The 14,844-nt window shown below is 38.1% G+C and overlaps 1 protein-coding gene across 2 annotated transcripts in view; it reads right to left on the bottom strand.

Annotated features, from left to right (window-relative positions):
• GPR158 (G protein-coupled receptor 158) overlaps window positions 1-14,844 on the bottom strand; it is a 209,335-nt gene that overhangs the window by 97,887 nt on the left and 96,604 nt on the right. For both annotated transcript variants that reach the window (XM_040592584.1, XM_040592585.1), the window contains exon 4: window positions 14,238-14,455. In XM_040592584.1, coding sequence (XP_040448518.1) covers window positions 14,238-14,455 — 218 coding nt within the window. The remainder of the gene's footprint in view (window positions 1-14,237; window positions 14,456-14,844) is intronic.

Here is a 14,844-nt window from a genome sequence, read left to right as displayed (position 1 = left end):
GAGAAAAAAGAAGAAATTAAGAGCCTAAATGAAGCTAAAGTATTTCTGTATCTGCTACATTGTGTATTACTGAATTAACAGAACTGTAGACTTTTGGTGTCAGTCCAGGAAGACTGCAGATCTCCCCAGGGCCACATGTCACTGTGTATTATATGAGCATGGTACCATGGAAACCTAGCGAGGGGAAAAGGTTGGCATATTTTGATTTTTTTTTCACTTTCATTAAACAGTTCTGTCACTTTTACAATATAAAGAATGACTGAGTGGGGCTGTGATTTAAAGAAAATTTCCTTTTGCAGATGTGGCTTACCGCAACAACACGATCTTTTTTTTTGTTACAAAACAGATAAATGAGGCTTACAAGAAATTATTAGAAAAAAAGCGAAGACAAATTTCATCTTTGATCTCACCTTTGAATACAACACATTCGCACTTACTAAACTGTAAAGGGTATGTACCACTCCGTGCACAACTGGAAAGCACACATGGACACATGACAGAATGATACAGAAGAAAACATATAGGAAGGACAGAAGGGCATAGAACATAGGGAACAGATACAGGTTTGCTCTGCTGTGCTAAGCTGATGTATTTGAAGTAACCAGATAAATTACTGTGCAAAACTGTCTCAAAACAAGTGAAACAAAAAGCTTAGCTAAAGATACATATGATGGCAGTGTGCTCGCTCCCTAGTGCTCCCTGGACTAGCAGCTCAGGTGTGATCCTGGAGCTGCAGGTCTAGCAGATTCATTCAACTCCACACATGAGGACCCAGGAGATGTGATGACAAGTTACTGGATTGTATTCCCAAATCTGCCTTTTTCTTACTTCTCTGAAAACCCTTCCTGCTCAAATTCTTGTTTCCTGGTACAGGTGGTTCTCTACTTCTCTCAAACAACAGAAGGGAGAGATTTCCTCAAGCTGAAAATATTTGGCCTGAAGTAGAGCCGGTTGAAATGTTTTGTTACCAGTTTCTTTTCTTACTGAAATATGCCTTCCTAGCGAACAATTTATTTCAGTGTGACTGTAATTTTGCTTGGATTTCCATGTGCTCTTTTTCTAAAGCCCACTTAACTTCTTCCCTGTCTCTCAACCTGTGTAACTTCTCCCAGCTACAAACACATTGTTATCTTTTTCACAGCGAAGAAGCTGTGTGGAAATACTGAAGTGCTACTTTTCATAAACTTTATTTCACTTGAAGTTTACCTTTAAGGAATAGAATACATTGATAATCTAGAGATATAGAGTATAGAGAAAGAATTATTTTCCTGAGGCTGAGCTACAGCGAGCAATATGTTTGGCTCCTCTGTTAAGAGACAAAAGCCGGATCTGCCCAGCCGGACAGCCGCTGACATTAAGAGCAGAACTGCATTTCATTGTGGTGGTTATCTTAATCCTGTTTGCACCTGGACAAGGACTACTAGGGACTACAAAATGGGCACAAAGGCAACTGGAAGGAGTCCCCTGAAGCCTCAGTTAGATACCCTGGAACAGCACTGTTGTCATTTTTTTATTTTATTGATAATAAACTCAGGGACTGGTTAGGACTGCTACTGAGGAAAAGGGAAATGTCAAATGCCATAACAAGGCTATGCTTTCATTTTATTATTGTTGGTTGATGTACAATATTCAAGCAACTAATTCCCAGCTAACCGCAGGAAACACTCTTAAAGTGAGAAATGGCTGCACCTCTTGAAAATTTCTTTGTGAAATAAGATGAAATTCTGTGTCCTGCTCAACCTCTTACCACACAGAGAAATAGTTTTAATGATAATTGTTCTATTTGAATAACAGCGTCCTAAAAGAGCACGGATTGCAAATACAGTAAATTTCATGTAAAGGCCAATTTTCCAAAGATAGGCCTACAGTTATGTGCTGCCACTTAAGCTATATTGGCAAACTGTCAGAATTTTCTGGCATCTGCAGGCTTTGTGCAGTACTCCTAAACCAAATAAATATAATCCTCATGTTTTTTCATTTTCCTTTAAAAAATACTTACACAAAGGTCAACTTTTCTTTCTATCACTAGTTGTACCTGAGCTCAAACAGAATATAATTATTAAATTTACTTTCTACTTGAAAAAAAATTAGGAAAAGCAAAGGTCAAGCAGCCATCAATCATAAATCAATTTCATTAAAAGTGCACAAGGTGTTAGGGATCCAAGAAATCCCCAAATATTTTATTTTCCAATTCATGTGGTCCTTGATCCTTTCTGTTATACAAGTAATGAAACCTGCTACAGTACATCATGATGAAGGTAAGGTGTTCTGCATTTTGAAACATGGGTCCTGCTGCATGTAAGTTGCACCACACCACCTGCAAGACAGATAGATACCTGAAAAAACAGTATTTGTTGGTGAAGAACCCTGACTGTGAAAATGTTTAATGTCCCAGGGACATCTTTTCTTCTAAGAGTAGGAATTCCATCCTTATAGACACGCTGCTTAGATGAAGATAACTGGTTCTCACCAAATAGTCATGAGTATGCAAATGAAGGAAAATCAGTAATGAAGTAAATAATGTCTAAGTTCAGTTTCAGTCTGGTCCTTACAGTTAATTTTAAAGCTGAGTATGTGAAATGATGATCGTCAAAATTCAGGATCACTTAAAGTGCCTGTTTCACTAGGTTATGTATTAAATTAATGCAGAAATGAAATAAAAGGAAGATGCAAAGGCATTATGGTCTTCAAGAATGAAATGCGCTTTAAAATTGATAGTTGTTTGATCAGCAAGGATTTAATCAGCAAACAGACTATACAAAATATCTGATGGAATACAAAACCAAATTTCATGAGCAGGAGGAAGGGATCAGTTAGCGTGTTCCCCGGTTTACTTTACAAATACCTTCAGAATACCTGAACTGAATTTCAGCTTTCTTATTCAGCATGGCATCACCTATTACAGAAGATAATACCACAGCTCACTAAAACAGTCTGTATAAATTATAGCTCAATCATGTAGAAAGAAATAGTTTATGGTAAATTATAGGATAAAAAAACAACCTGACTGCAAAGCTCAAGGTTCATAGTATCTCAGAGGAAACAAACTAAGAATGATGTAAGAAGAGAAGGATAAGAATAAATCTGATAAAGATAAAAAAAATCTCATTATTCACATGACTGAGAAGGCAAACAAATTATAGATTAAGATCATTATACTAATTTCAAATCAAACAAAACTTCAAAATTATGAAGATTTTAAATCCAACACCAGTTTATTTTATTCACTTTTACTTTACAAGAGCTAAGTGGCTGAACTGCTCAGAACTAGTAACTTATGACTGGATCTGAGAAATGCTGATCCCCAAAACAGTGAGATTTTTTAGCTCTTCCGAATTACACTACGTAAACTCTCATTAAGTTTAGATCATGGATTGTATGTTTCACTGGAAATAAAAGTCTATTTGCCTTTGAAGAAAATATTACTATGTATAACTTAATTATTCTTCCTAGCACTGTACTGCCGAAAGCCCCAGCCCCAGGTCAGCTTCAAGTTATCACGGACCCTGCACAAGCAGAAAGTAAAAATGACTGTTAGGAGTTTAAGATAAGGGACAACAGATGCAAATAACGATGGAACAACAAGGCAATATCTCATAGTGCAACAAGCAACCAGTTGTCCCAGCCTATCAGCATCCCACCTGTAGTCACATACTTTGTCAGCACTTGAATCTGAAGTCATGATATGGAGAGCAGGGGATGCTCTCAAAAAGCCTCTACTAAGCATGAGGAAAGTATGAACAGAACAAGGGTTGTTTTTCGAAAAATGTAACAAGATGATGATGGAGGCCAGTGTTGAAACTTCTGCATCAAAGAAATGGCATCAGGACAGAGAGAAAAGCTCACGCTGGAGTTCAAAACCCAAAAGGTACAGCTCATGTACGGTATCAGCAGGGAGATGCAATGAGGGCAATGCAAAGTGGCAGGAAGATAATCGTTTGCAGCATTAGTTTGACTAGATGGGAGCAGGCCATGACTGCATTTGCCAAGGCCAGCTGAAAGGACACTGCAGCAGTCGAGACACGATAACAAGGTGAGACAAGAATTTCAGGTCTGTGGACCAAGCAGAAAACATGTAATGGAAGGAGTTCAGGAAGGCTTAGACATAGCTGGAGGCAAAGTGAGCTCCAGAGTCCAAAATTATGTTAGATAACAAGCAGGTTGCTATAGCAACTAAGAAAGCAGTAGCTGGGATGTCTTAGAGGGAAGCAGGAGGAGATCAAGGTTTCTGTTCAGTTATATTGATATTGATGATAAGATGTCAGAGAAAAATGTCAAGATTTTATTCCAGACAGAGGGAGGCATGGCCAGGACAGGAAAGGCAGAAAGCAATCTGACTGTGTTCACAGCACGAAGTCCTAAAGAGAAGCTGACAGCATAAGGCTGCTGCTTGTGAGCTATAAACCTTCAACTGTTGCCCAAAGAAATGCATAAAAGAATGAAGAACAGGCATATGTTTTGGTCTCAACGATCTGTGTTCAGCTTTCACCACGATACAGCCAAAAAACCACAATAAAGCAGCACATAAAGTTTCTCTGAGGATGCCACCATTAAATAAAAGTTTTACAATAAAAAAAAATCAGGTAAAAATGCAAGACACTTCCTAGAATAAGGTTTCCAATACAGTTTTATTTCTGCTATTTGAAAGTTCTTGTGCTACATTTTTTCTGATAGTTTGTTTTCCCTAGTTTGTTTCTTCATCTAACCTATTTCTTCTTTCTCTTTGAGTGGAATTTTCTACAAAATGTGGTTTTGCATCTTCAGATGTGCTTCACCTTAGTTATACTGGTTTTCAGCATCAAAATGGGGTCCAGGCACTGGCACGCTGGAATGGAAACCACAGCTGCATTAAAAAACACATTCCAATCTCTGAAACTTGGCCCTGTCCATTGGCCAAATACTTTTCCCAGAGACAAAGAGTTCATCAAGCAAATGACTGTCCTATGAAATTCTGCAAGCCTTCCTGGTTGAAAAGTCCCCCCACTACAACTTGGGCTCACACTTGGAATAGTTGTTCTGTGCCCATGCTTAAGACTCCTAAAACAAAAAGAAAGGCCTGCTGCAGACAGAAGTCTGCTCTTGGAACGGGAGGCATGCCAAAGACCTCATGCAAACCCCTGGGGACTTTGCTATTGCTATTGATTGTACAAGGAAGGTTCACAGCAGCATACAACTCCAAGACAAATAACAGGATAAATAAGTAATGTCTCTGTTATTCTGCTGACATGATAGGAAGTCTCTTCCCGGCAAATCTGTAAATGTCCATTCACAAACCCAAATGAAACTTCAGCTAAATGCAACTGTCCTGAAGTAACTGCATCAGAGAAGCAGTGGGGAAAGCTTATTATCATGTGACAGACCATTTGGTCTGCTCAGCTTCCCTACAAGGTCCACAAACACAAGACTCGGCAAGGATTGAAGACAGAGACTAACAGACAACCCAAAACCTTAGCAGTTTGCTCAGTTTTATTTCTAGCTCTGAAACAGCTTTGGAAGAACTATGCTATGCTGTAAATAGTTCTCATTGCTGGAAAATATATGCTGAAATTCAAGGATTCAATAACCTTTATTTTACATTTATTTTAAAAGTGAAATCGTAGTGTTATACAATTAAACTTACATTTACTACTACTATAGCCTTGTCTCTGGGGACAGCAATCTTCCCAGCCAGCACCCTGCACTGAAAGTGCACTACTATCAGCTCCATCAATTTCATCTTTGAGGGTCTGTGTTGTAGAGCTTGGTGGAGTATTGGCAGAACAGATGACAACAATGATTTGTAGACTGCGAGGTCTTAAACAGCAAGACACTAAGGGTAACAAAGTAAAAGCCAGGAAACAGTCTCAAAGCCAAAGTGGAACAAACATGTCACGGTTCATGGCTGATTCACATCACTTTGAAGGCAGTGCACAGCCCTGTAAGTCATGTATTTTGTTCAGATGGGCCCTAAGGTGCATAACTCAACTTTGGAGACAAATGTTGGCTTAATATAAAGATATATGAAGAAGATCATAGGTCTTGAATCCTCAGAGCTACTGTTGAGTACCGACGAAAAGTCATTTTTAAGACCTACCGTGTCAATTAGGGGTAGACTGCCTAGCAAACACTGTATACAGCCTTTCTGTGCTCCCTACAACCCTGCTCATCTCATTATCTCTTCTTACGAGACCGAATTAACCAACATATTATATAGCTAGTTCCTTATTTTCTTCATACTTCAGTTTTTCCTTAGACCTAAAGTGTCTATAATGGAACTAGGTTTATTTTTCTATTCACAAGTATTTAATTCCTCTAAATCGTATATTAGAATGCAAATATATACAGATATGAAACCTTTTTCTTATGAAGTGAATACCACAACACCCTGAAAACACAGGCCAATACAACTTTTGCAGCCATGGCTACCATTGCCTGCTGTCTTTGGGAACTCCAGCAGCCAGTATCATCTGCCACTCTCAACTGCTGCTGCAGGCTAAAAGCCCCTGCAGTTTTTATCTTCTCAATATGGCACTCTGCAATTATTTACGTGAGAGTTAAAACATTACAGCATCCCTAAAGGCATACCTTAACTATGCAGAAAAATGGGAAAGGACATTTCATGAGTTCTGTTTTATGAATAAAGGAAATGAGAATTCCACTAAAAATAAGTCTTAAACATCACCAATGTCTTTAAAGCTGCACACCTCAAGACTACAATGAGCTTCTTTGAAAAATGACAAGAAAATAGGTTCTCACTGTAGGATATGATAAAGAAAGGGTGTATAAAGCACTGTACAGAATGTGTATGTGCTCAGTGAACTGTCAGGTATGCCCACCAACCAGCACAGCATGTAAAGGCAGCTGCTCCATCTGTGCAAGATCTCTTCCCTCTATCAAGTTTCCACTTCAGCTGAAATGTCAGAGATTGGTGTCTAGGGAGAAAAAAGCAGAATAGCACCAAAGATGAAAGGCATCCAGGCATAAGCACATCAAAATGCCACTGTAGAGTTAAAAAAAAAAAAAAGAATTAGCTGATTTACATTAGCAGAAAAGGTATGTTTGCAAAGCCAGCATGCTTTAATATTTAAAGATGTATCACGCATCAATAGCCTGTGATTATCTCACTCTGAATTACTGCATCCTATCATGGCTGCAGTAAGGGAGAAAAGATATTCTTGATTTCTTAGTATTAGAAAGGGGAACTAAGCATTAATTTGCATGTTGCCTTTCCATCTATGTGCAGTTTCCTGCAGTGTTTAAAATTGCATTATTTAGGGCCTGTCTTCAAAGTTTTGAAATAATTTTTAGCAGAACACTTAAACGTATTTACGTGGAAAAATAGGAAAGCGGTAGCATAGAATATCTAGCCATCCTGAACTCCAAACACTGGAAAACTGTATTTGACAGAGTAAAAACCATATAAAACCAGTCAGTTGTTTTCATTTGCTACAGTTCTCTCAAGAGATGTAAAATGATTTATTCTTGTTGATGATTAGCCATGTGTCTTGTTAACTGTGAGGTTTTTCCCTGATCAGTGTTCCAGATATGCATTTTTCTCCTCCCATTAAAAGTATGTGCATTTCTGTATTTCCAACAGTTCTTGAGTGTTCATGAATGGAGGGGGGGTGGGCACCAGTACAATACAGGGTCATTTAGTTATAAATTTCTAATATTTGGGATTGGAAATGGTCTTGAATAGGGCAAAGCCCTTCATTTCAATGGGCTCTATCAAAATCCTTCATCACTGTTAATGCCATATGACAAAACCATTCCAAACTGCTGTTTTGAAGACTCTCCTTTAAGCATTTTTCCCCATTGTTTTTCAGAGCTAAAAACAACCTTTTCCAAGTGTGCTCATTGCTGCCAATTTTACCTTGACGTGCTGGATGTACATCTACAGATGCTGGCCACATATACTTTAGGAAGACTGAAACACCAGATCCCCCCCAGGTTTCCTCCTGCACACCTGCAGTTCCCCTGCACGCTCAGGATCTGGCAGCACAGCAGAGCACGATGAGCAAAGATGATGGCGAAGTAGCCTGGCTTTAGTGCAGCTACTCTGAGGCCTTTAGCATTGATCTGAATGAGAATTCACAGTCAATGACCTTTCTGAACATGTCTAGTGTGAGTCAAGGCTGGCATCACATTGTCATTTCTCCTTTATCACTGAAGTAGAAATTTGCCTCTTCTATGCTACAGCTGAGATCAGCTTCTCTGGTGTCTTTGCCAGTAGTGGTTCTTAGCATTTCTTAAGGGCACTTAAAATTCCTCCCAGCAGTTGTATTCTACCTGACAGCTCCATGTTTGAGCTGGTATGCTGCTAGGTGAAGGTCAGTTATTTTCAGCTCCTCTTTCTGATTTATTTGAAAAGGCAGCCTGATAACTGATGAGCTCTTTAGGTTCTTCACAGGTAATGTCATTCCACGGTCTGATACTTTTGTAAGAACGTGTTTACAATGCAGCTGGCTTCCTCTCTAAGGCTCTGGTAGATCTTTAGCCCTTGAAATCCTTTTTTAGCTTTGAAATTAAAAAAAAGTTTTTTCTTTATATTTATTTAAACATTCTGTTTCTTTCTGGTGATGTATAGCTTTGCTACCCTTACACTGCATGAAATCAATACTGCAGTTGGTCACTCCCTGTGCGCTCTCCATTGGTTCATGTAACCCTACTCACATAGATGAATTCTCCTATTTTGTTGATGCTTTTTCTTAAAAATCAATATTAAGTTGCTTATTTTTTGAAAATATTTCTTTTAGCACCAGTGATTTCTGTCCTTGCTGGCTACTTTTGTTAGCTTAGCCTCATACTTTTTGGATGTGTTTTTAGTAGCAATGTTTGCATTATCCAATCAATAATTCCATAGCACACAAGGATGTTTGCTAGTGTTCACCTTGAGTTGATTCGCTTCTTCGTTGTTCAACTTAGAGAATGTTTTGCACCTCTGTATACAGCCATGAAGATCTGACTCCGTAGGGCTAAAAACTGTTTTTCAAAATCCTTTCATAGTCTGTCAGTCTTTTGACAACCAAAGTAATACAAGGAGTCTATTCCTTTATATACTCCTCTACAAATGCTAGGACACATATCTAGCCCACCCCAAGTGCTGAGAGCTTCAGTTGAGCCTGTTCCTTGTTTTGCATCCAGTGTCCCTTTACCCCTCTTACACTGCAGAAGCCTCAGCATCTCCCCAGCTGCAGCACTCAGCAAGATCACCCTGTCAGGCCAGTCTATCAAAACTCCAACATTTCCACTACTGAGGAAAAATCTTTTTCCCAGGCTTCACTGAACAACTCCCAGTGTCATTAAACTTGCGGCAGCAAGTGCTGTCAGCTTTTCTGATGGGATTTCATCCATTTCCATCTCCCAGGAGCTTTTCAGTCTCCTGCAGCTTGTGTCAATGCCTGGCTCAGGGTTTCCAGTTTTCACTACTGCTTGGCATGAGGGTTGTCTAGAGTAGCTAACAATTTCTTTTAAGTGATCTGCACATCTGCTTTCGCTTCTATATTAGCTGTGAATATTTTTTCATTTTTTTTTCTTTGTTTGGCACTTTTCCTCCATTTATTCTCCTGCTAAAAATGCTTTGTCTTTTCCCATTATAGCAGAAGCATCTGCTTTATCTGTTACATTTTTCATCCTATGTCTTTCCCTACAATGTTTTTCACCAGTGGTTTAGCTTCTGCTACTCCTGTGCCTTCTCCCAAATTTCTTCTATTCTTACTTTGGAGCTCTCCCTTTTCTCGGCACAGGGCCACATTTTCTGCCTGTGATTTTCTCCTGTTATGACTCTTGTAGTTTAATAACTTTACTGCTGAGCTAATCTTGGGACTGCTGAGTCACTTTCACCTGTGTTTGACAATGCCTCGAATTCTTCAGCATTGATCTGAGCTTTCTCACAGTATCTTTCTGCAGTTCCATTTTGTACTGTTTGCCAAAGCTGACTACTGCTTTAAGTCATTAATTTGCCATGTCATTTACAGGTTGGCAACGTCAAGATTTTGGTCAGTAGTACCAGTGATAGTTTGGAGTAACTGTGTCTTGGAAAAGTGAGCTGCATTTTGTTTTGCCACCTATCAAATGTGTAAGTCCGTATGAGTAACTACAATGCTTTCAAGAAGAGGCATGACATCTACCTTAATGACTCTTTGCCAAGAGTCTTTTCTGATTCGTCTGATTCAGACTCTAGTGTCCTACCTCAGGTCATGGCCTGTGCTGCATTATTTAAGGAGAGCAGTAGAGAGTTATCCTTTCTGGACTATCCTCCCAGTTTCTAACAATAAAAAAAAAAAAAAAAAAGGACTTCATGTACCAGATGTTTCACAAAAACCACTGTGTTTAAACAGCTAATAATGGAAATACCCTTCAAGATTCCTTCTAAACTCTATCTGAATTGATTTATACTTTGGGATCCATTATATTTTTTGCCAATGAGTGACACAAAGCAATTAAAAGTTGTGTAAAACACCTACTTGATTTTTTTTAACCTCTTGAGAGATCCCTTGAACACCCTCTAGCGATACTAAAAAAGGAACCATGAATATTTCTTCACATGTCAACATGTCCCTGTCTTACATGATCTTATACCACATTTCCTGCACTGTCTTTTCCTTTGTCATCTCTTGGTTACCTACAAGAAATGTAACTTCCCTAGCCCCTTGAGATCATGGATTTTTAAGAGCTTTTGGTGGCAGACTTTGGAAAAAGTACTCTCATATCCACATGCTCATAACCCACTTTCACAGAGCTATAAATACATTTGTAGGGCATCACATTGTCACAAAAGCCCACTTCCCACACTTATCCATGGACCCATTAGTTCTACTTTTTATTACCATTTCTATGAATTTGCAAGCATGTAAGTTGGACCTATTGATCTTTAGTTCTTGTCACAATTATGGGAATTCTTTGTAAACACTGATGGCACATTTCTCATCTTCCATTCCTCCTCTACTGCTATTAATGTAAGCAGTAGCTTGCTCCACAGTAAGTAATTCCACAGTTTTGTAGAGGAGTTCTTTCAGAAGCGTGGAGAGGACTCTTTAGAGGCATCTTTAGTTCTAAAAGAAGACACTTTAAACTTCAGAGACTTGTAAAGGTTCCTCTAAAGAGAAACCTGGCTTTAGTCACCTGGCTTGCTGTAGGCTTTGGCTATTTATTACCATTCATTTTGCCAAGATCTTTCACTTGTGGAACCACTTTGGCTGATACTTACCATGTTTCCCTGTAGATCGTTATTACATTCTTGGTCAGTAATAAAGACCATGTCAAAATGAAAGTCATGTTGCCATATTCTGTCAACGATACTTTGGCATTAATTGTTGAAAACGTTTCTGTTCTTATTACTGTGTTCTTTTGGAAGTGGAGCAGTAGATCTTTACAGGGCCCTTATGGACCTCAATCATTCTTTGTCTGAATTATTATACTCACAGTCAAGGTGCCAGGAGTGTTTCTTCCCAGGGTGCTTTCTGCTGGCAGACCTTAACTTTTCAGGACCTTAGCTTTTTTGAAGTTTATATTTACCAGGAGCCTCCATGAAGTACAAGCATTAGTGTTTTGCACAGTCACTTTTACTGGAGCGGTAACCTGATCCCATTTGCATGCTCATTTTACCCATCAACAACTGTACCAAAGTACCACTCTTCCTTATTTCATCACTGGCATCTTCATTTAGCATTTTTTTTATTCTTAACCCTTATCTTTCACTCTTAAAACACTCTGAATATTGTTTCTTGATATGGTAGCAGTACACAGTTCTTTCTGTTAAAACGTGCTATCAAAAATTACTTGTTGTAACTATTTGAATATTGCAGTGCCATATGTGGGAGTGAATCCAAAAAGTGCTCTTCTCTGACACCCACCCAGCACAATGGAAATGAGCAGTTTAACACAGTAACTTTAATCACAGACAGACATACTAACGTAATTGAGGTTTGTTTCGCTAACACTTGGCAATTCTCAAAATGCAGATATTTTTAATATATTTTAATATTTGTTCTCCCATTTTTGTGACTTTCTCCCCTTGGTGGAGAGTACATAGTCAGTTACTAGTCTTCTACCTCCTTCACTCCAAACTTCTGCCATTACCCAATGTAACCAGCAGTTTTCTTATGCAAATACTCATTGTTCCCAGTATGTTTCCCCTTTACATAGCTTCTCATTTCATGATAATCACACAAGATCTTTATCTTTTTAAAATCACGCTGTACCAACAACGTAAAGAACATAAAGGAATCCAAGAAAAAAATCCAGTTGAATGACATGAAAAGCAATGGAACACTTATTTATGAGTTTCTATTCCTTGAAAACATTGATCATACAGGAAAGGATTGTTAATCACCGTATTACTGTTTTGTCTCATTTTTCCTCCCCTTTCCCTTGTGAAATATATATTTAGAGCAAAGTCAACTCTCTTCTAATGTAGCAAAATTATAATTGAATTAATCTCTTCGAACTGAATGAAATGCAATGTCTCAAAGACAATTCTCTTTCTGGAAAAAAGAATGTTTTGTTTTATGTCTGGTTCTCACCCGTTCAGATATCATGATGTCTAATGGTAAGAGGTAACCTGGAAAAAAGTAAGCTCAAGCTTTTGCATATAGACTGAAAAGTTCTTTAGAAACAAGGAAAGGTGTGTGTATATGCCTCTTTAGTATTGCTTTGGTATTAAAAATTCAGATCCCATCTGGCTCTTTACTCATAGCCTACTTTAGGAAATGCCTAATCATCACAGAAGTAAAAATACACCTTTTGTTACCGGCAGGTTTTCTGAAATACCAGATTTCTGTAGTATGATTATTAAAGAGATATATATATACACATAACTTTTTTTTTTTACTGTAGTGGATACATAGAACATATGTAAGTGTAAAAGTGCAACAGTGTATACAGTTTTACTCATCTCCGATCTCAAACTATTTATGAGAAAATACATGAATTTCTTATAAAACAATCCATATTTCAGTGTAAAAAAAAAATAATAAAAAAATCAGGCCAAACTTGCAATAGCTGCATGTCAAGTAATCTACTCTGTTCATTTTGTAACTCAGGAGTGTAAAGTTTTACTCACAAAGAATGCTTCTTTCATGATGCTGTCTATGACATTAAAAGTGAGTAACATTACCATACAGACTAAAATCTCACAAAATTGGAATTAAGTTCTTCTGCTAAGTTAACATTAAGCAACTAAACAGATGCCTACAACAGATTTTTCATAATGAAAAGCTTTATAAATACAATTAAGTCTGTAATTTGAATCATTTTATGCAATACCATTAAATACAAAAACTCTGTCAGAAACAGAAGAGGAAAAAAAAAAAAGTTACTGCTCATTCTGTGATTTCCTGCCAGGATATTAAAGTATTTCAAAATGAGCCATGCATTAGTAACAGAGTGTAGGATTAGGAAGACTGTGGGATCAAGTGTTTCGAAAACCAAAATGGAAATGCTTATCTATAGAAAGTGGAGCAATCTATTAATTTCAACAATGTAGCATACTGTGTGCACACCTACATCTCCCAAATGTAGGTAGTGAATACGTGCCAGCTTCAATTACTTGCTTTTTTTTTAGTAAATTGGAAGCTTCAGAGAATATTCTGCATTTACTAAGGCAACAGTGAGATTCCACATGTTATATGTTAAAAGATTTTGAGTGAGCTAAAATCAGGCGGTTCATTAGGTTAGTACATAAAACATAACCGTAGCCTCCATCAGCAATTTACAGACACTCCTTTTAATATATTAATACTTTAGAGAAAAAGGAAGATCTTTAACCATAGAATCAAGTTTAAAGTCTCTAGGAACTAGAATTATTTGGAGAGATTTCTCTTTGATATAATTATTTACCAGCTAGTCTCTCAAACATACTGAAACCAAACATCATTCCTAGCAGTATTAAAACAGAGACTTTCAAGATCCTGAGACTATAAATACCCACAAGTCTTTTAGCTGCCTGCATAATTGGCCTGATTTTCCAAAATTACTTCAAACATAATAGGTTTCCATGATTTTTGATGACCATCCATAAATGTAAGTGGATTTCACTGGGACGTACAAACTGCTCAGCATTTTTTTTCAAAAACTACATAAACAATTTAGGTACCTCCATGACTAAAGCAAAGCATTCCTGTTTGGAAAGCCCATCCCCTCCTTGAGCTGAGCTCCTTTACCTGAGAAATTGACTGTCAAAATGAGAAGCTATACACCTAACATACATCTGTACCACACAATGAGCAGGAATATCAAAGTAAAACATGTCTGCTTACCTTTGCCTTGCGAAAATGGTACACTACCAGCATGCTTATGAAGTCCAGAAGCATACAGAGTGTTTGGAATGAGATGATAGCCAGCCGTAAATACTTGTCCTCCTGTGCATAGCAGGGAGTATCATCTGTACAGTAAGAACATCCTTCCCTGCAGGGTAGGCAGGTGTAGACTTCCTCCGATAATTCACTGCCAGAAAAGCGATTTTCTGCATCCTTTCCTGAAAGTATCAGAAGGGTAAGGGGAGACACCTTTAGTTGTACAGGATGCTCCATACAGCAGCAAAACAGTCCTCTGCTGACTCCCTCGCCCTCCCGGTTGGCCCCTCTCATTAAGTTACAAAATGGCTTGTCAGGGCTGCTTTTCTCATTTCACCCTCCTTTGTCATGTTCAGAAAATGCAGACCAATTTAGACATGAGGGAAAATGACCTTATCAAATGCCAAATGCTCTCCCATTGTATTTAATGTGGGCCAAATCTGCACGGGAAATTATTTGAAGGAGACTTCTGAATGGGGAAAAATTACATCAAAGATTCAGGAATAAGGAAAGGATTTTACAGACACATGAAGAGCAGACACATTAACTACCTAATGTTCACAGCACAAGC

Source organism: Falco naumanni, chromosome 4 (genome assembly GCF_017639655.2).
Source record: "Falco naumanni isolate bFalNau1 chromosome 4, bFalNau1.pat, whole genome shotgun sequence".
In the NCBI taxonomy this organism is placed as follows: Eukaryota; Metazoa; Chordata; class Aves; order Falconiformes; family Falconidae; genus Falco; species Falco naumanni.
This window is presented reverse-complemented; position numbering and strand designations above follow the sequence as displayed.